Source organism: Crinia signifera, chromosome 8, assembly GCF_055691185.1.
Source record: "Crinia signifera chromosome 8, ASM5569118v1, whole genome shotgun sequence".
Taxonomy (NCBI): Eukaryota; Metazoa; Chordata; class Amphibia; order Anura; family Myobatrachidae; genus Crinia; species Crinia signifera.
Window position 1 is genome coordinate 77,297,077 of NC_139224.1, and position 19,694 is coordinate 77,316,770.

General features: G+C 41.6%; 1 protein-coding gene across 1 annotated transcript; it reads right to left on the minus strand.

Moving 5' to 3' along the window:
- Positions 1-1,816: 1,816 nt before the first annotated feature.
- Positions 1,817-19,456, minus strand: LOC146027239 (regulator of G-protein signaling 21-like). Its single transcript, XM_083158188.1, has 3 exons — positions 19,270-19,456; positions 11,184-11,350; positions 1,817-2,017 (listed from the first exon to the last, which is right to left on the minus strand). The coding sequence occupies exons 1-3, from the start codon at positions 19,454-19,456 to the stop codon at positions 1,817-1,819; spliced, it is 555 nt and encodes a 184-aa protein (XP_083014314.1).
- Between the last annotated feature and the right edge of the window lie 238 nt (positions 19,457-19,694).

Below are 19,694 nucleotides of genomic sequence, written 5' to 3' on the forward strand. Positions count from 1 at the left end.
CTCATAAGAAAAACGTGAGTCCAGATATTACATAAGTACCCTTTTTTGTAAGTCACATCTGGTGCATTGTCAACAAATTATGTTTTGATGCTCCATTCAGCCAGTGCAACATTGCTGGCATACCATTTGTCAACCACCATGGAGGAACCTTTGTTTCCACTATTTCGGCAGTGTTCACTATCCATATAATATGCAATTTGGGCCCTGTGCATGTCAGCGAAACATCGTGAGTGCTTTTTAGCACCTTTGATGTATCGCATCCGATACTAGGTGTGTGCCTGCAGAGCGGAACGCTTCTTGTTTTCACTGATGTAAGCTATGAGTGTTATAAAAAGGGGTTCACCTTGGACTATTTACCACACTACTGAAGAATGACCACAGGTCCAAAATGTGAACCCGAAAAGTGTGGTACTTGCTTTTTCCAAAAGTGTTTACTATTGGTGGCTTGTTCCTGTCCCTACTGGAGAACCTATACCGGTTTTGCAGGCCTTTATACACAGGTGTCGTTTATCATCACTGCGGGTACCTTGGAATGTTTACATCTCCACTGTAGCAGCTTGCCTATGGCAATTATGCTTTTATAGGCTCCACTTAGCAAGTTTTAAGGAATATTAAATGTTTGTGTTCTTTACAATACTGCACTATGATGGTCTTGTTTTTTTTTAATGCCCCCTTATTGACTCCCATCCGGAAAAAAAGGGGACACTGTTTCTACAGGCAGGAAGACCAATGAGTGATGCCATGCGGAAGAGTTTAAAAGATGATATCAGGTTCTTAAGGAGAGTTTTTAAGTATAAAGAAAGGAAGTTATTTAGCAATTTGACAAAGCACGATTTTGTTTTCCCATGATTGGAAATTGCTGTGCTATCAGGTTTGCATAAAAGCAGAGAATCAAAAATGTATGCCAATCATGTTTTGAGAAGTACTGTGCCTCATGGCTCTTATGTTGATGTTGTATAAATGCCATTTGGAAAAGGGCAAGGACTTATTTGGCTCTGCATGAAAAACAAAAAAGCAAGATAAGTTAAATAAAGAAATAAGTTGTTACAATACACCTGGATCTTGTTCAATTCCACAACTTGAAGGTTTACCATATTGAAAGCATAGGTTGTTTTGACAAAGATAATGAGGTTAATAACAAAGATTTAACCAATATTTATATCTCAAAATATGTCCAACTGTCTTTATAGTCTAAGACAGCGGTTCTCAAACTGTGGGTCCTGACCCCCAAGTGGGTCCCGACCTTCTCAGTATGGGGTTGCAACTATTCAAAAATCTGTTGAATTGTTTATTTTAGACTCTTCCCATCATGTTATGCCTCCACAATGCTGCCATGCAGGTGCTCTCTGATGACTACACATGTTATGTAATCTTCTGCAGTAACTTTCTGGGGTCCCGTAATTATTTTTATTGTCTGATGGGGTCCCACAGCAAAATAGTTTGAGGACCCCTGGTCTAAGACATCTACAAGATGTGACAGTACTTTACTATCATGTATGTGGTGAAATTATTTTGTAACTAAGTAATCCATTCTCATGTTTTACATCTTAGATTTGCCCAATCTGGAATAACCTGTTTATTATTCAGTATTTACATCCTTAAGCATATTTGTTGGGTAGGTTGCAACTTTGATTAGTTAAATACTGCTAATAAACTGATCTCCAGTGTCTAGTATAAAGTTAATGGAGATTAAACACTAATGTGGCTTTTAAAATTTTTATTCAGTTTTAGTGTCACAAACAGGATCATTCATGATTTGTATCAATTATTTATATAAAACATTTGTGTTTTCCTTTGCTTTACTTTAATTATTATGCTAGAAAGATAACCACCTTTTATGGTCATTACTCTGTTGCTTCTTCATTAGATCCTTATAATGTTGAGATCTTAAAAAACGAGGAAATGAGTCCTTTGCCATGAGACACGAGATAAGATCTTGAGCATCATCAAAACAATTCGTTGTTGGTTGTAAAATTTTCTGGGAGATTAAGTCTCTTGTTTTGTGGTCAATATTTACCTATGGAAAATGAAATACAATGTTAGTACATTTAAATATAAATGTATTTTTAAAGTAATGTTTTAATACACGTCTATATTTGTTATGATGAGTTCACTACTGGTCAAACTAAATAATTCCAATTTTTGCTGAAATTTACTGTTTAGTATCAATATACTCTTATATGAAGACATAGGACAGGTGAACAATTGAAGATCAAAAATAAATTTTGGAAATAATTTGTTAAAGAAAATATAATAAAAATTTTGGACTCCTCAGAATAACTTTTTGCAGATATAACCACAATACAAATTTGTGGCATCCTTTCAACAATGGAAATCAAATAGAACATTCATGAATTTTTTCAGCCACCACAGCATTTTAAAAGAGAAAGAGGCCTGTGTACAGCTTCCTACATATGGACCCCCTGCTGCCATCATCTGAGGATAGGTATTTTAACAAATGGGTGCAACATGTGCACTGTGGGTTGTCTTGACTCAGGGGCCCCAAGTGCACTGCACCCATTAAAAATATGCCACTGTTATCAACATTGTTATGTAAAATTTAAATGTGCCAATAAAAAGGCATGAATGGTAGCATGATAAATAGGATAGTCTCTCACAATGGTATGAATAATGAAGTTCACAGTCCCCTTCCTAGAATGACCTGTGGATTGAGAATGATGGTCCATCAGATAAAGATCTCTTGCACTCACTAGTGTAAATTCTCAAAAAAGCCAGTATAACTGTTGAAACGCATGTTAACGTGTGTTAACCTTCAGCCTCTCCTTGCTGTGTGCCAATCCATTGGACCCTCTTCTTAAGTTCCAGCTAATGGTCCCGAACCAGACCTAGGACTGCAAGCTCCAACATGATCCTTTGAGAATTCCCCAATCTTGGGCATCAGGATCACCCTTAATAAAAGGACTCCCTACTCCAGGAAATCACAACTCCCAATAAGCCAGCAGCCAAGTGAGAATCTACACTAGTGAGTGCAAAAGATCCTTATCTAAGGGACCATCATTCTCAATAAACAGATCATTCTAGGAAGGGGACTGTGCACTTCATTATTCACACCATTGTGAGAGACTGCCCTATTTATCACGGTACCATTCATGCCTTTTTATTGGCACATTTAAATTGTATGCCTCAAATCCTGTTTTATACAATTTGATTGTTATTAATTAAATAAATAATATTATTTGTATTATCCAATGGTATTTAATTCCTCCTCAAATCAGCGCTGTGTATTTCTTTGTTCTTTTGTCCTTAATATTTTAAGCCCACATATATATCACAGTGGTGTCATAAGTGGGTGCAGGGGATGCTGACAGTGTAGATATGACAGCATTTTGGGACAGCCTGGCATCTCTGTAGATGCTGGGCTGCCACTTGTGATGTAGTTGTGATTCTTGTGAGCCCACGCTCCTTTTATGTAAGGCCACACCAGGGACGTTTTCAGAGAGGAGGAAGCCCAAGTGCAGCCTCCTCAGTCCGGGCCCCCTCCACTTTGCCAGGTAGCATAGTAGGGTCTGAGCACTAGAGCATGCAAACCCAACTGTGCATGCACAAATCTCTGTAAAAGTGGCACAGTGGCCATTTTTCCAGTGATTTTAACAGTGCTGATGCTGTCGTCATTTGACTCCAGAGGGTATGTATTTTGAAAAAATGGGTGTAGTGTGTGGTGTGGGCACCCTTGGGACTCAGGGGTCCATATGCATACTGCACCCATTATAAATATACCACTGGCCATGCCCCTCCCTAAATGCGTGCATCCTGCTTACAGTGATACCTGTGCCTCTACCACCTCAATGGCTTCCAAAACCCTCTGTGATGAACAAAGGATTTCAAATTGTAATTAATCGGTCTATAAGACCTACTTCCCATCTTCAGCAGTCCAGTGCGTTATGGCGGAGGCATGCCTATTTTTCAAGGGTTGGGTTTCTGAGACTTGTAAACCAACATACCACTGCTCCTCTGCAGCTATGAAAAATAGGCTATGTTGGGGGCACATTTTAGTGATACCTCACTAATGTATTTAAGGAGGGACACAATGCTCTGTTTCTGGACTTCACTTCACTCTTAATTTATGGTTGCCATCACCTGTTTTGAACAGGTTAATTGATAAGAAAGGTGCTTCCCCACAGGTGATGGCAATCATACATTAAGAGGGAAGTCCAGGAGCAGAGCATGGTGTCCCTCCCTGAGAGGCTCCTGTAGAGGGTCATGTTGGGAGGTATACAATATCATACTGTCCACTACTCAGACTGCCGGGAACTATTTAAATAAGGAACTTTAACGTGTTCCTTTAAAGGAACTTTAACGTGTTCCTTTAGAGGGAGCCTGAGAGGCTCCCTCTCCAGGAGCCTCTCAGGGAGGGACACAATGCTCTGCTCCTGGACTTCCATCTTTATTTATGATTACCATCACCTTTGTTGAAACACCTTTCTTATCAGTTAACCAGTTAACAGGTGATGGCAATCAGACATTAATTGGGAAGTCCAGAAACAGAGATTTGTGTCCCTCCTGTAATGGGTCAGGTTGGGAGGTATTTTTAACCCTGTCATTATTAGGATAAGCAGTTTAGTATAACCTGTGTGTTGAGGTCTGAAAGGCTCTCCAAAGTCTTCTATTAAGGGATGAGTATATTATTAAAGGGGATTGCAAATCAGAAAAGCCTTCTAGCAGTAAAGCCCCAACACACTTGAATATAAAGTGGAAGTGAAATAAAGACTACGGGATTGACCATATCGTGGCCTCCCTCAATGAGCCCGGGGCTGGTTATGCTCAGGAGGAGGGACCTCATACTTTTTTTTTGTTACTAAATACCGAACACATACATAAAAAAAATCACACAGGATCATTACTAATACCGCACATATCTCTAAATATCAGTCTCTAAAAAACTCACATTTTCGTAACTAAAAATCACACTGAGTATTCCAACTTTGTCTAAAAATACACACCCTATTACATTTTAACCCCTTACCGACGCAGCCTGTTTTTGCCTTCCTGACACAGCCCTTTTTTTCAAATCTGACATGTATCACTTAAGTGGGGATAACTTTTTTTTGCTTTTACTTATCCCAGTGATTTTGAGATTGTTTTCTCATGATACATTGTACTTCAAGTTAGTGGTAAATTTTGGTTGATACAGTCTGTGTTTTTTTGTGAAAAATACCAAAATGTCGTAAAAAAATTGAAAATTTAGCAATTTGCAAAATGTTAAATTTTCTGCTTGTGAGACAAATAATCATACCACTCAAAATAGTTAATAACTAACAAAGACCATATGTCTACTTTATGTTGCCATCATTATTTCAACCTCCTTTTAATTTTTTTGGACACTAGGAGGCTTAAAATATGAATAGCAAATTCTCAAATTTTCAAGAAAATTTCAAACACTGATTTTTTTAGGGACCAGTTCAGTTTTGATGTGACTTTGAGGGACTTGTATGTGAGACACCCCCATAAATGATGCCATTTCAAAAACTGCACCCCTCACAGTATTCAAAACAGCATTTTGGAAGTTTGTTAACCCTTTAGGTGTTTCACAGGAATTAAAACAAAGTGTAGGTGAAATTTCAAAATTTCATTTTTTTTGCAGATTTTCAATTTTAATACATTTTTCTAAGGAACACAGTAGATTTTACTAGAAAAATGTGACTAAAAATTGATTCCCCCAATTCTTTTGTTTTCATAAATATCCTATATGTGGCCCTAGTGTGCACGTTGACCAAACCACAGGCTTCATAATAGAAGGAGCACCTACTTGATTTTGGAGCCTCCTTTTTATGAGATTATTTTTTAGGCACCATGTAGGTTTCTAGGCACCATAAGATGCTAAAAGTTAGGAACCCCCCCACAAGTGACCCCATTTTGCAAACTACACCCCTCAGGGAATTCATCTAGGGGTATAGAGTACACTTCAAACCCCCAGGGGTTTCACCAATTTTGGTACAACTGGGCTGTGAAAATGAAAAATTACATTTTTTTACACAAAAATGCAGTTCTGGCTCAAAATTTTTCATTTTCACAGGGAATGAAGGAGACAAAGCACCCCAAAATCTGTGCCGCAATTTCTCCCGAGTACGGCAATGCCTCATATGTGACCAAAAAATACCATTTGGGTGTATGGCAGGACTCAGAAGGGAAGGAGTGATATTTGGATTTTGCAGCACAGATTCTGGTGGAATGAATGGTGGGTGCTATGTCGCATTAGCAAGACCCCCGAAGCACCAATACAGTGGAAACCCCCCACAAGTGACCCCATTTTGCAAACTAAACCCCTCATGGAATTCATCTAGGGGTATAGTGTACATTTCAAACCCCCAGGGGTTTCACCAATTTTGGTACAACTGGGCTGTGAAAATGAAAAATTACATTTTTTTACACAAAAATGCAGTTCTGGCTCAAAATTTTTCACTTTCACAAGGAATGAAGGAGACAAAGCACCCCAAAATCTGTGCCGCAATTTCTCCCGAGTACGGCAATGCCTCATATGTGACCAAAAAATACCATTTGGGTGCATGGCAGGACTCAGAAGGGAAGGAGTGATATTTGGATTTTGCAGCACACATTCTGGTGGAATGAATGGTGGGTGCTATGTCGCATTAGCAAGACCCCCGAAGCACCAATACAGTGGAACCCCCCCACAAGTGACCCCATTTTGCAAACTACACCCCTCAGGGAATTCATCTAGGGGTATAGTGTACATTTCAAACCCCCAGGGGTTTCACCAATTTTGGTACAACTGGGCTGTGAAAATGAAAAATTAAATTTTTTTACCCAAAAATGCAGTTCTGGCTCAAAATTTTTCATTTTCACAAGGAATGAAGGAGACAAAGCACCCCAAAATCTGTGCCGCAATTTCTCCTGAGTACGGCAATGCCTCATATGTGAGCAAAAAATACCATTTGGGTGCATGGCAGGACTCAGAAGGGAAGGAGTGATATTTGGATTTTGCAGCACACATTCTGGTGGAATGAATGGTGGGTGCTATGTCGCATTAGCAAGACCCCCGAAGCACGGTGAAATGATGAACCTAATAATCCATAGATGTGTGGTATATTTTAAAGCACTCCTTCATACATAGGCCGGGTTTGTCGGGGCAAGTTTCACAGTGGAAAATAGTTTGCTTTCGTATTCCCTTTTTATAGCAAACTTTGCACCTTTTTTATGTCTTAGCGGTGTGGTGACTCTATAGCCCTTATTAGGGCTCCTACCCACTGATGTGCTACCAGTAGAGATACCGTATACTGGGTCTCTATCTTTCTATACAGAGTGGTATCTGCCTGGAGGCTTATATGCCCTCACAGTTTATACTGGGTGTATAATTAACCCCAGTAATACCATCCTCTGTTAATACCTGCTGGCTTTGTATATCACTTCACCAGTGTCGAGGTCTCTCCGATATTTTACGGAGTAGACACACTGATTGAATTTTGGTTATTATAGCTGCAGCACTGTCTGTGAGCATTAATACAGCACTTGCAGCAGGTATATATAACATGCCATGTAGCGCATCACAGTATGTAAAAAAGTAGAGTGAGTCACTCACGAGATAGCCACCTATCCAGACCCTGCTGGAGGAAAAATACCACTCTCCGCCCAACAGGGTCATACCAGTGTTATTGTGTTAACCCCACACACCGCTATCTCACAGAGCCTTAATAAAAGTATATTGTCAGCAAACACCCGCCTGCCACCCCATTTTTATATGTGTATGTACCCACCCTTGTCTGTTATATGGTTTTAAATTTTCGCAGCCTTTTACTAATAAAATATTAAAAGTTATATTTTAAAGTCTTTTCTTTGAGGTGCACCTAACAAAAGGACATTCTTCTCTTTCCCTACGCACCTTTTTTGTGTCCTGCCCTTTTTTCCAGTGGAGGGGATTTCGTTAGGAAAATGCTGCCCTGATACAATACGGGGGCCAGTACTAGAAGTACTGGGGCCCTCTGCCTGCTGGTTCCCAAATTTTAGGCCCTTTATGACTTCCTCTTGAAAGTGCATAAATGTCCCCCTCTGGCTGGTAGAACGGAATAGTACGTAAGCGTTATACAGTGCCATCTGGATGATATACACGGCCAGCTTCTTATACCATATTTTTGTTTTCCGCAGGGCACTGTACGGCTTCAGTACCTGATCTGAAAGATCCACTCCGCCCATGTACTTATTGTAATCTAGGATACAAATAGGTTTTGAGGTGTGGGTACTGGTACCTCGTACAGGGACGGAGGTGGTACTGTCTCCGTGAATTGTTGTCAGTATAAGGACATCCCTCTTGTCCTTATATTTGACCAACAACATATTTTCGGAGCATATTCCCCTGCTTTCACCCTTTCTCAGTAATTGGGCAACGTGCGTTTTTGGGAGGCCTCTTTGGTTCTTGCGCACAGTATCGCAAGCTGCTGTACCTCTTGAACCAAGGGCCTTAAACAGGGGGATGCTGGTGTAAAAGTTATCCACATAGAGGTGATAACCCTTATCCAGGAAGGGGTGCACTAAATCCCAGACAATCTTTCCACTAACACCTACGAGGGAGGGGGGGCATTCTGGCGGTTCAATTCTTGTGTCCTTCCCTTCATATACCCTAAACCTGTGGGTGTACCCTGAGGTACTTTCGCACAGCTTATACATTTTTATGCCATACCTTGCCCTCTTATTGGGAAGGTACTGGCGGAATTTAACCCTTCCTTTAAAATGTATAAGTGACTCGTCTACACAAATGAATTTTTGGGGGATGTACATCTCAGCAAATTTGGCGCTGAAATGATCAATGACCGGCCTGACTTTGAATAGCCGGTCAAAGGTGGGATCATCTCTGGGTGGGCACTGTGCATTATCGTTGTAATGCAAAAATTTAAGGATCGTCTCAAAACGAGTCCAGGTCATGGCCATACGATGAAGTGGGGTGCTGTACAGAACATCTGTACTCCAATATTGCCTAATTTCTGGCTTTTTAACTATGCCCATATGTAACACCAGACCCCAAAATGTCATCATCTCTACTGCATCTACAGGGGTCCACCTAGCAAATGATGACGTGGGGTTTTGGGCAATAAACTGCTGGGCATATAAATTACTTTGGTCCAGAGACTTTGAAAAAGTCAATTTCTTTGAGGCCTGTAGTATCAAATTGGATTCCTGGGTTGGCCAAAAACTCAGGAACCTGGGGCTCAAAATTGTCTGGTGGTGGGGTCCATACGAGATCAATTATTGGGGGGGGGGTCTCAGCTGCTCTACGGGGGCGTCTTTGAGGGGGTCCCTCATCACTAGAGGAGGAAGAGGAGCTTAAGACGAATGCAAATTCATCGCTTTCTTCACTGGCTGTGTCAGTGTCAGAGGCAATAAGGGCATATGCCTCCTCCGCTAAAAACAGTCTTTGCGATGATTGGGACATTTTTATTATTTTTGTGTAGGCGTGTATAGTGTAGGGGGGGGGTACAAACTTTATTTCAACACGGGGGGTATGTAGTATGTATGTAGTGCTTTAACACGTGTAAGTTAAAAAAAAAAAGCTCCTGCGCCAAAAATTGAGCACAGATGCTGGTCAGTAACGTCCGTCACTGATCAGCGCTCAGCGGGCACAGGACACCCACAAAAGCACAGTGGGTGTAAAAAAAAAAAAAAAAAAAGACTCCACAGCACCCTCCAAAAAAATAAAATAAAATAAAAATTGCTGATGAGTCAAAGGCAACAGTAATTTGATCAAAAAAAAAAAATAGATCAACCCTGTGCCAAAAATGCTGATCAGTGATGTACGTCACTGATCAGCGCTCTGTGGCCACAGGACACCCACAAAATCACTGTGGGTGTAAAAAAAATTTAAAAAAACTCCCCCACAGCACCCTCAAAAAAAAAAACTGCTGATCAGTGATGCAACACTGATTAGCAGTGAGGGGCAGCAGGCACACAACTGTGGGTGCAACCTGACAGGGTATATATATAAAAAAAAAAACCTGCACCCCAAAAAAGGTGCTGATCAGTTAGTTTATACTGATCAGCACAAAAGGGGGGCAGCAGATACAAAATTATATCACACAATTTAAATCTCTGACACAATGACGCTGCTGCAGCAGCAGCAGCAGCACCAACAGCACAAGCACCAGGAAGTCACAGCAGGAGCTGGCAGCACGGATGCCACCAACACTGATCAGGTCAGTATAGCGCACAGATGGGCACGGAGACCGCTCTGCACGCTGTTCCTGACCGGAATGGCGGCTGCAGGGCTGTCTGCGTTATTTCATTTGAGGTGTAATGGCTGTGATTGGTCCGTCGGTCCGACGGACCAATCACAGCCTTTGGGGGCAGGTGGGGTGAGGTGGGGTGACCACCAGTGACACCCTTACACCCGGTGGTGATTGGTGCTGTACTTAACAGCACCAATCACCACCGATCCCTGTGTCACCGGCGAACGTTATTCGCCGGTACACAGAAAACGCTGTAATTGGCTGTTCACATTGAACAGCCAATCACAGCGATCGCCGATGGGTGGGGGCATCGCTGCCCCCCCTGGGCAATGAGGGAAGATGTCTGCTGTCAGGGACAGCAGACATCGTCCCTCTGTCACCGCATCTATAGACGCGGTGACAGTTTGAACTCATGACGTACATTTATGCCATGTGTCGGGAAGTACATCCCGACCATGACGTAAATGTACGTCAAATGTCGGGAAGGGGTTAAAATGTCGGGCAAAAATGTGACATGTGCAATTTGGTGTGATTTTTAGACATCTAAAAATATCATACCCTATTACATCTCGCTCATGGTCTGTTCTTAACAAACTAATCAGACACTTTTACAAGTGATACATTTGAACATCATCAAAGTGAATCTTTCCATGTCAGACTTAGATGACCAGGGGCCAGATTCTCTAAGTTTCAAAAGTGATAAAATGGAGAGTGATAAACAGCCAGCCAATCAGCTCCTACCTGCCATGTCACAGACTGTGTTTTGAAGATGTCAAACAGGAGCTGATTGGCTGGCTGTTTATCACTCTCCATTTTATCCCTTTTGAAGCTTAGAGAATCTGGCCCCAAGTATGTTAAGGAATGCACATTATTACATACAAAGAAATGAATAGACAGGATATTTTAATACATATTTCAATTTATGATTCATAATGTCACTTAGTTTCGATTCCTCATATTTATAATTGCAGTAAGTAGAAATCTCTACCGTACCTCTCGAGGAGCTTCAGTCTTGATGTACTCACAATATATTTTGTTAGCCTTTATGGTAAGTTGGCTTGAAGTTTTGGTTTTTTTGAAGTCTTCACAGGCCAACCAAAACTCAATGTTCTCATCGCTAAATTCTGACTTCAAGAAATCTCTAAATGCAGCCAAACCATCTAAAAAGGACACATTGAAACTTTGATTAGGGGCTTGTTATTTATAATTCAATTGATTTAATGTCAACGTGTTAAATGTTGAAATAAAATGAGAAATCTTAAAGTTGTTGAAGATATCTTCATTGTGGATTAAAAAAAAACCTTAAATAAAAATTTATGACAGTAGATAATAATTGTTATCCAAGACAAAGGATCATATTAACAATATCATTGCACTGATATACAGAAATGTATATTTATTTTAAAAATATATATATTTATATTGCTTCTTATGAAAGGGTGACACTATAGAGAACATGAAGCATACAATGAATAAAAATACAAATCTTGGTAATGCAGAGAAAAATATACTGTAGGTGATAGAAACACTATATAATAGCAACCTCAGCAATGTCTTAATAACAACATATAAAAGCGTACTAACATCCCAACAGTAATTGCAGTGGATCTTTATGTATTATTTTATTATTATCCTTTATTTATATTGTCGCCACAAGAGATTTGCAGCACCCAATTCCAAAGTATATAAACGAATAAGGAAAACAGTGACTACAGTTGAATACAATAGAGGACAAGTACAGGGTACATAAACATTGCTGCATCAGTATAGGACACTAGAATAAGTATCAGCATGGCAGAAAGACAGTTTAAGTAAGATAGGGAAAAGCACATGAGGGAAGAGGGCCCTGCTCTTGAGAGATTACATTCCAAAAGGTTTTATGTAGCAGGTCTCCTTAGTCACACAGAGGTCAAAGCAGATATTAAATTATGGCAAATTAAGCATCATGAATTAGCATGCCAAGGTGAGTGTTAGGCAATGGCTATTAAACAGTAAACTGGGCCTTATTCTGGTTCACTCCTTCTTAGATGGACAAAACCATGTGCACTGCAGGGGGCAGATGTAAAATGGGCAGAGAGAATTATATTTGGGTGAGTTATTTTGTTTCTGTGCAGGGAAAATACTGACTGCTTTATTTGTACACTGCAGTATAGATCTCACTTTGAAGAAAAACCCCACCCAAATCTAACTCTCTCTCCAAATCAAATCTAATGCCTGGCATCCTTAGTATTACTTCACACCTGTATATGTATTGCTCCCAAGCTGGCCAGTAAGTGTGGGAGAATGTGCAGATAAATGTGTGCTGTGGTGGAGGTGATATGCACAATTGTGTATGGCTGTTCCCCTGTGTAGAATTCCAGACCAGTTAGAGGAGATCAACCACTGCCGGAGATGTTGCAATCAAAGCTCCGGGGAATTGAAGGACCGAAATGTATACTTATTTCGAATCATTGGCAACAAGAGACTTTAAAATAAATACATTTCAGACTTTGAAATTCATTTATGTTTTATATACAAACCACTAACACATTTTTTTGTAAAAAGAAAATCAAACAAATTGCACCAAAATTATTATAGTGAAGCAAAAAAATAAAAAGAAGAAAAAATGTTTGTTAAGAAAGATTAGTGATAGAAGGAAGGTCTGCAGGACCATCATCTGGGTTTGCTCTTGGAAGACCTTAGTGTGCATTCGCATTGCTTGCAATTGCTCCCTTGCCATATGTGACCCCAACCTGTATCATGTGGGTCAATTCCTGCAGGTGACTATTTTGCATGCCATCCAGTATTGGGTGCCTTGTGCCACCACAGCTGTTCCTTTTCTGGCTATTCATAAAGGTCAGCTGCTGCTACTGAAAATAGTGGAGGGACAAGGCCAGTTCCTCCACATTTGGAACTGTATGCTGGGCTGTGGTGATGGCTGATGTGCATAGTCTCTATGGGAGTAAGTATGATTGTGGTGACATCCTCCTTCTTTTCCCCCATTTTCCCCAGCCCTGAAAGTGGCATGTCCAGAGGCACTACTAACAGGAGAAGCAGTGATGTTGACAGGACATGAAAATGACCTGCAAAGGAAAGGAAAAGAGAATTATATACACTTGTTAATGTAGAATAAACACAACCTACACTAATTTGGAACACCTACTAATTCATATGCTTTAAATATCATACTAACTGACATAATACAAATTACTATACAAAAACATAATTTAAGAATGGATTATAAAATCTGATTTCTGGAGCCCTTTTATTAATAATAATAAAAAAAACACTTCACATATCTGTTTAAGGTTGCAGCCAAAATGTCACTTTTGTGGTTGGGCTCTAATTGATTAATGTTATGGTTGCAAGCCTTAACCCCTTACCGCCGCAGCCTGTTTTTGCCTTCCTGACAGAGCCCTTTTTTTTCAAATCTGACATGTATCACTTTATGTGGGGATAACTTTTTATTGCTTTTACTTATCCCAGTGATTTTGAGATTGTTTTCTCGTGACACATTGTACTTCAAGTTAGTGGTAAATTTTGGTCGAAACAGTCTGTGTTTTTTTGTGAAAAATACCAAAATGTCGTAAAAAAATTTAAAATTTAGCAATTTGCAAAATGTTAAATTTTCTGCTTGTGAGACAAATAATCATACCACTCAAAATAGTTAATAACTAACAAAGACCATATGTCTACTTTATGTTGCCATCATTATTTCAACCTCCTTTTAATTTTTTTGGACACTAGGAGGCTTAAAATATGAATAGCAAATTCTCAAATTTTCAAGAAAATGTCAAACACTGATTTTTTTAGGGACCAGTTCAGTTCTGAGGTGACTTTGAGGTATGTGAGACACCCCCATAAATGATGCCATTTCAAAAACTGCACCCCTCACAGTATTCAAAACAGCATTTTGGAAGTTTGTTAACCCTTTAGATGTTTCACAGGAATTAAAACAAAGTGTAGGTGAAATTTCAAAATTTCATTTTTTTTGCAGATTTTCAATTTTAATACATTTTTCTAAGGAACACAGTAGATTTTACTAGAGAAATGTGACTAAAAATTGATTCCCCCAATTCTTTTGTTTTCATAAATATCCTATATGTGGCCCTAGTGTGCACGTTGACCAAACCACAGGCTTCATAATAGAAGGAGCACCTACTTGATTTTGGAGCCTCCTTTTTATGAGATTATTTTTTAGGCACCATGTAGGTTTCTAGGCACCATAAGATGCTAAAAGTTAGGAACCCCCCCCACAAGTGACCCCATTTTGCAAACTACACCCCTCAGGGAATTCATCTAGGGGTATAGTGTACATTTCAAAGGGAAGGAGTGATATTTGGATTTTGCAGCACAGATTCTGGTGGAATGAATGGTGGGTGCTATGTCGCATTAGCAAGACCCCCGAAGCACCAATACAGTGGAACCCCCCCACAAGTGACCCCATTTTGCAAACTACACCCCTCAGGGAATTAATCTAGGGGTATAGTGTACATTTCAAACCCCCAGGGGTTTCACCAATTTTGGTACAACTGGGCTGTGAAAATGAAAAATTTAATTTTTTTACACAAAAATGCAGTTCTGGCTCAAAATTTTTCATTTTCACAAGGAATGAAGGAGACAAAGCACCCCAAAATCTGTGCCGCAATTTCTCCCGAGTACGGCAATGCCTCATATGTGACCAAAAAATACCATTTGGGTGCATGGCAGGACTCAGAAGGGAAGGAGTGATATTTGGATTTTGCAGCACAGATTCTGGTGGAATGAATGGTGGGTGCTATGTCGCATTAGCAAGACCCCCGAAGCACGGTGAAATGATGAACCTAATAATCCATAGATGTGTGGTATATTTTAAAACACTCCTTCATACATAGGCCGGGTTTGTCGGGGCAAGTTTCACAGTGGAAAATAGTTTGCTTTCTTATTCCCTTTTTATAGAAAACTTTGTGCCTTTTTTGTGTCCTGCCCTTTTTTCCAGTGGAGGGGATTTCATTAGGAAAATGCTGCCCTGATACAATACGGGGGCCAGTACTAGAAGTACTGGGGCCAGTACTAGAAGTACTGGGGCCCTCTGCCTGCTGGTTCCCAAATATTAGGCCCTTTATGACTTCCTCTTGAAAGTGCATAAATGTCCCCGTCTGGCTGGTAGAACGGAATAGTACGTAAGCGTTATACAGTGCCATCTGGATGATATACACGGCCAGCTTCTTATACCATATTTTTGTTTTCCGCAGGGCACTGTACGGCTTCAGTACCTGATCTGAAAGATCCACTCCGCCCATGTACTTATTGTAATCTAGGATACAAATAGGTTTTGAGGTGTGGGTAATTGGTACCTCGTACAGGGACGGAGGTGGTACTGTCTCCGTGAATTGTTGTCAGTATAAGGACATCCCTCTTGTCCTTATATTTGACCAACAACATATTTTCGGTGTATTGTGCCCTGCTTTCACCCTTTCTCAGTAATTGGGCAACGTGCGTTTTTGGGAGGCCTCTTTGGTTCTTGCGCACAGTACCGCAAGCTGCTGTACCTCTTGAACCAAGGGCCTTAAACAGGGGGATGCTGGTGTAAAAGTTATCCACATAGAGGTGATAACCCTTATCCAGGAAGGGGTGCACTAAATCCCAGACAATCTTTCCACTAACACCTACGAGGGAGGGGGGGCATTCTGGCGGTTCAATTCTTGTGTCCTTCCCTTCATATACCCTAAACCTGTGGGTGTACTCTGAGGTACTATCGCACAGCTTATACATTTTTATGCCATACCTTGCCCTCTTATTGGGAAGGTACTGGCGGAATTTAACCCTTCCTTTAAAATGTATAAGTGACTCGTCTACACAAATGAATTTTTCGGGGATGTACATCTCAGCAAATTTGGCGCTGAAATGATCAATGACCGGCCTGACTTTGAATAGCCGGTCAAAGGTGGGATCATCTCTGGGTGGGCACTGTGCATTATCGTTGTAATGCAAAAATTTAAGGATCGTCTCAAAACGAGTCCGGGTCATGGCCATACGATGAAGTGGGGTGCTGTACAGAACATCTGTACTCCAATATTGTCTAATTTCTGGCTTTTTAACTATGCCCATATGTAACACCAGACCCCAAAACGTCATCATCTCTACTGCATCTACAGGGGTCCACCTAGCAAATGATGACGTGGGGTTTTGAGCAATAAACTGCTGGGCATATAAATTACTTTGGTCCACCATTAAATTTATAAAATCATCAGAGAAAAATACTTTGAAAAAGTCAATTTCTTTGAGGCCTGTAGTATCAAATTGGATTCCTGGGTTGGCCAAAAACTCAGGAACCTGGGGCTCAAAATTGTCTGGTGGTGGGGTCCATACGGGATCAATCATTTGGGGGGGGTCTCAGCTGCTCTACGGGGGCGTCTTTGAGGGGGTCCCTCATCACTAGAGGAAGAAGAGGAGCTTAAGACGAATGCAAATTCATCGCTTACATCACTGACTGTGTCAGTGTCAGAGGCAATAAGGGCATATGCCTCCTCCGCTGAAAACCGTCTTTGGGATGATTGGGACATTTTTATTATTTTTGTGTTTGTGTAAGTGTAGTGTTTCAACACGTGTATAGTGTAGGGGGGGTACAAACTTTATTTCAACACGGGGGGGTATGTAGTGTGTATGTAGTGCTTTAACACGTGTAAGTGCACTTAAGGGGCAGCAGCTTCAAGGCAGCTTTTGGTACAACCTTGAAGGGGTTAAAAAAAAAAAAAAAAAGCTCCTGCGCCAAAAATTGAGCACAGATGTTGGTCAGTAACGTCCGTCACTGATCAGCGCTCAGCGGCCACAGGACACCCACAAAATCACTGTGGGTGTAAAAAAAAATAAAAAAAAGACCCCACAGCACCCTCAAAAAAAAAAAAATGCTGATCAGTCAAAGGCAACAGGAATTTGATCCAAAAAAAAAAAATTAGATCAACCCTGTGCCAAAAATGCTGATCAGTGATGTACGTCACTGATCAGCGCTCAGCGGCCACAGGACACCCACAAAATCACCGTGGGTGTAAAAATTTTTTTAAAAAAAGACCCCACAGCACCCTCCAAAAAAGATAAATAAAAAAAAACTGCTGATCAGTGATGCAACACTGATTAGCAGTGAGGGGCAGCAGGCGCACAACTTTTGGTGCAACCTGACGGGGTATATATAAAAAAAAAAAAAACCTGCACCCCAAAAAAGTTGCTGATCAGTTAATTTATACTGATCAGCACAAAAGGGGGGCAGCAGAGACAAAATTATATTACACAATGACGCTGCAGCAGCAGCAGCACAAAATTATATTACACAATGACGCTGCAGCAGCAGCACAACAACCAGGAAGCACCAGGAAGCACCAGCAGCAGGCAGCACGGATGCCACCACACCACCAACGCTGATCAGGTCAGTATAAGAGGACAGATGGGCACGGAGACCGCTCTGCACGCTGTTCCTGACCGGAATGGCGGCTGCAGGTCTGTCTCCGTTATTTTCTCTGAGGTGTAATGGCTGTGATTGGTCCGTCGGTCCGACGGACCAATCACAGCCTTGGGGGCAGGTGGGGTGACCACCAGTGACACCTTTACACCCGGTGGTGATTGGTGCTGTACTTAACAGCACCAATCACCACCGATCCCTGTGTTACCGAGCGCCGTTATTCGCCGACCCTCCCGGAATTTGCGGGAGTCTCCCGAAAATCGGGTCCTTCCTCCCGGCCCCCGGAAGGGTGGGCAACCCTCCCGGAATCAGGGGGACCCCCACTGAGCCCCCCCTATCGCGGCATTTATATGCCGCAATCCGCGGGTCTCAGAGGAGGGGGCGGAGCTAAAACGGCACAATCGTGTCATTTTAGCCCCGCCCCCTCCATGGATATCAGTTATTTCGGCTATTTGCCATAATGGGGGCGGGGCTTAATGACGGCACAGTTAAGCCCCGGCCCCAAAACTCGTTATGCAAGATTCCTCTCCGGGCTTCTCCAGGAGAGGATTTTTTGAAAGTCGGCAACCCTGTCATAGGCAGACATGTCACATGTACATGTACATGTAAGTGAACCCAACCTCAGGTACCCCCCACACAGTTGTCACAGTGAGTTTGCCCTTGTAATGCAGACATAAGTCACTCACAAATAGAACACCCCCCCCCCTTTCCCTGAATATCATGCCAGGAACACAGTGAACATATATCTGCTGTCCCCTCAGCCCCCACTCACTCACTTTACAAAGGCTGGCCACGGCACTGACTGCTCCTCGGTCTCTCTCTCTCCCCTCTCAGGCTGTAAAGGTGCATACACGCATACAGATTTTTCTGTATGATCTATCTGGTGGGAACAAAAACCTGGAAATGTATGGTAGCAACTGACAATCAAAAATTTCCACCCAAATGCAGGAAAACAGAAAAAAAATCATATACTTTTATAAATTTGGAGAATGATTTAAACAATTTTTCTGACTGATTTCAAGCGTTTGGGAACAATTTTTTGATTGTCATTTGCTCCCAAACATTTGCAGGATTTTGTTCCCATCAGTTAGACCACACAGAAAAATCTGTATGTGTTTATGCACCTTTAGTTTCACTTTCAATATCAGCCTGAGAGGTGCTCCCCCTGCCTGCCAGCGGCTGTATTTACAGCTCGGAGCAGCAGCAGCAGCAAGGAGGAGAGAGACAGGACACGGAGCTGTACAGCGCCCCTTGAACTTTCTGGCGCCTGGAGCATAAGCTCTACTGGAACCACCCTCCCTACGCCCCTGTGGAGCACAGCAGCTGTGGTGACAAAAAAAACATCATTTAGTCATGTGGCATATTTATTATTATTTTAAAACACATTTTCATGAAGCATTTTACAGTAAAAAGGAAGCTTTACACAATGTACAAATGGCCTTTCCAACACAAAAAGTGGTTGATGTGTGCAAATCTGCACATAGCACACAGCAAAGATTGTGTCAGCTAAAAATATTTTTTTTTAGTTTAGTCACCAGGACAAGGTGGAGATGCTGGATGGTCCTTGTCCACTACATGCACTTCTGGGAGAACCTTTAGCGGAATTGTCTGTTTCACCTCATTCTTTAATTCTGTGTAGTGGACTAGTGTAGCTTCTCCAGTGACCTTTATGGCGCTTCTCAACCATCTTCATCTTCAGGACACATTTGATGTCTCTGTACCTCTTCTTCAGGTTCCTGAGATCCTGACAGCAGGAGCTAACCATGTTTACTGCATTCAGGACTTTCCTCCATATGGCCTGCATTGCAGCCTGACCTGGTCTTGCCAGGTGCAGATACAGAAGCCTCTTCATCACTATACTCCACACCACTCTCCAGCACCTAATTCTCCTTACTCTCTTCTGCCTCTGTGTTAGTGGAACATGACTTCATCCTCCTCCACCAGGCTCCTACTCTGTCAGCCCAATTACCTGGATGCCATGCCTGCTCCAACTCTCGGTACTTGTGTAGTTTCACGGCGCCACCGCGCGCACAGTGAAACTTTGAAACTTGGCAGTCTGCCAGACTCTGTGTTTACTGTGCGCATGCTGC

Coding starts and splice junctions, on each gene's coding strand:
- LOC146027239 (XM_083158188.1), bottom strand. CDS start 19,456: ATGAAGAGGCTTCTGTATCTGCACCTGGCAAGACCAGGTCAGGCTGCA. Junction 11,351..19,269: donor GGTTGAGAAGCGCCATAAAG/GTCACTGGAGAA, acceptor TGTCCTTTTTAG/ATGGTTTGGCTGCATTTAGA. Junction 2,018..11,183: donor AGACTGAAGCTCCTCGAGAG/GTACGGTAGAGA, acceptor CATTTTCCATAG/GTAAATATTGACCACAAAAC.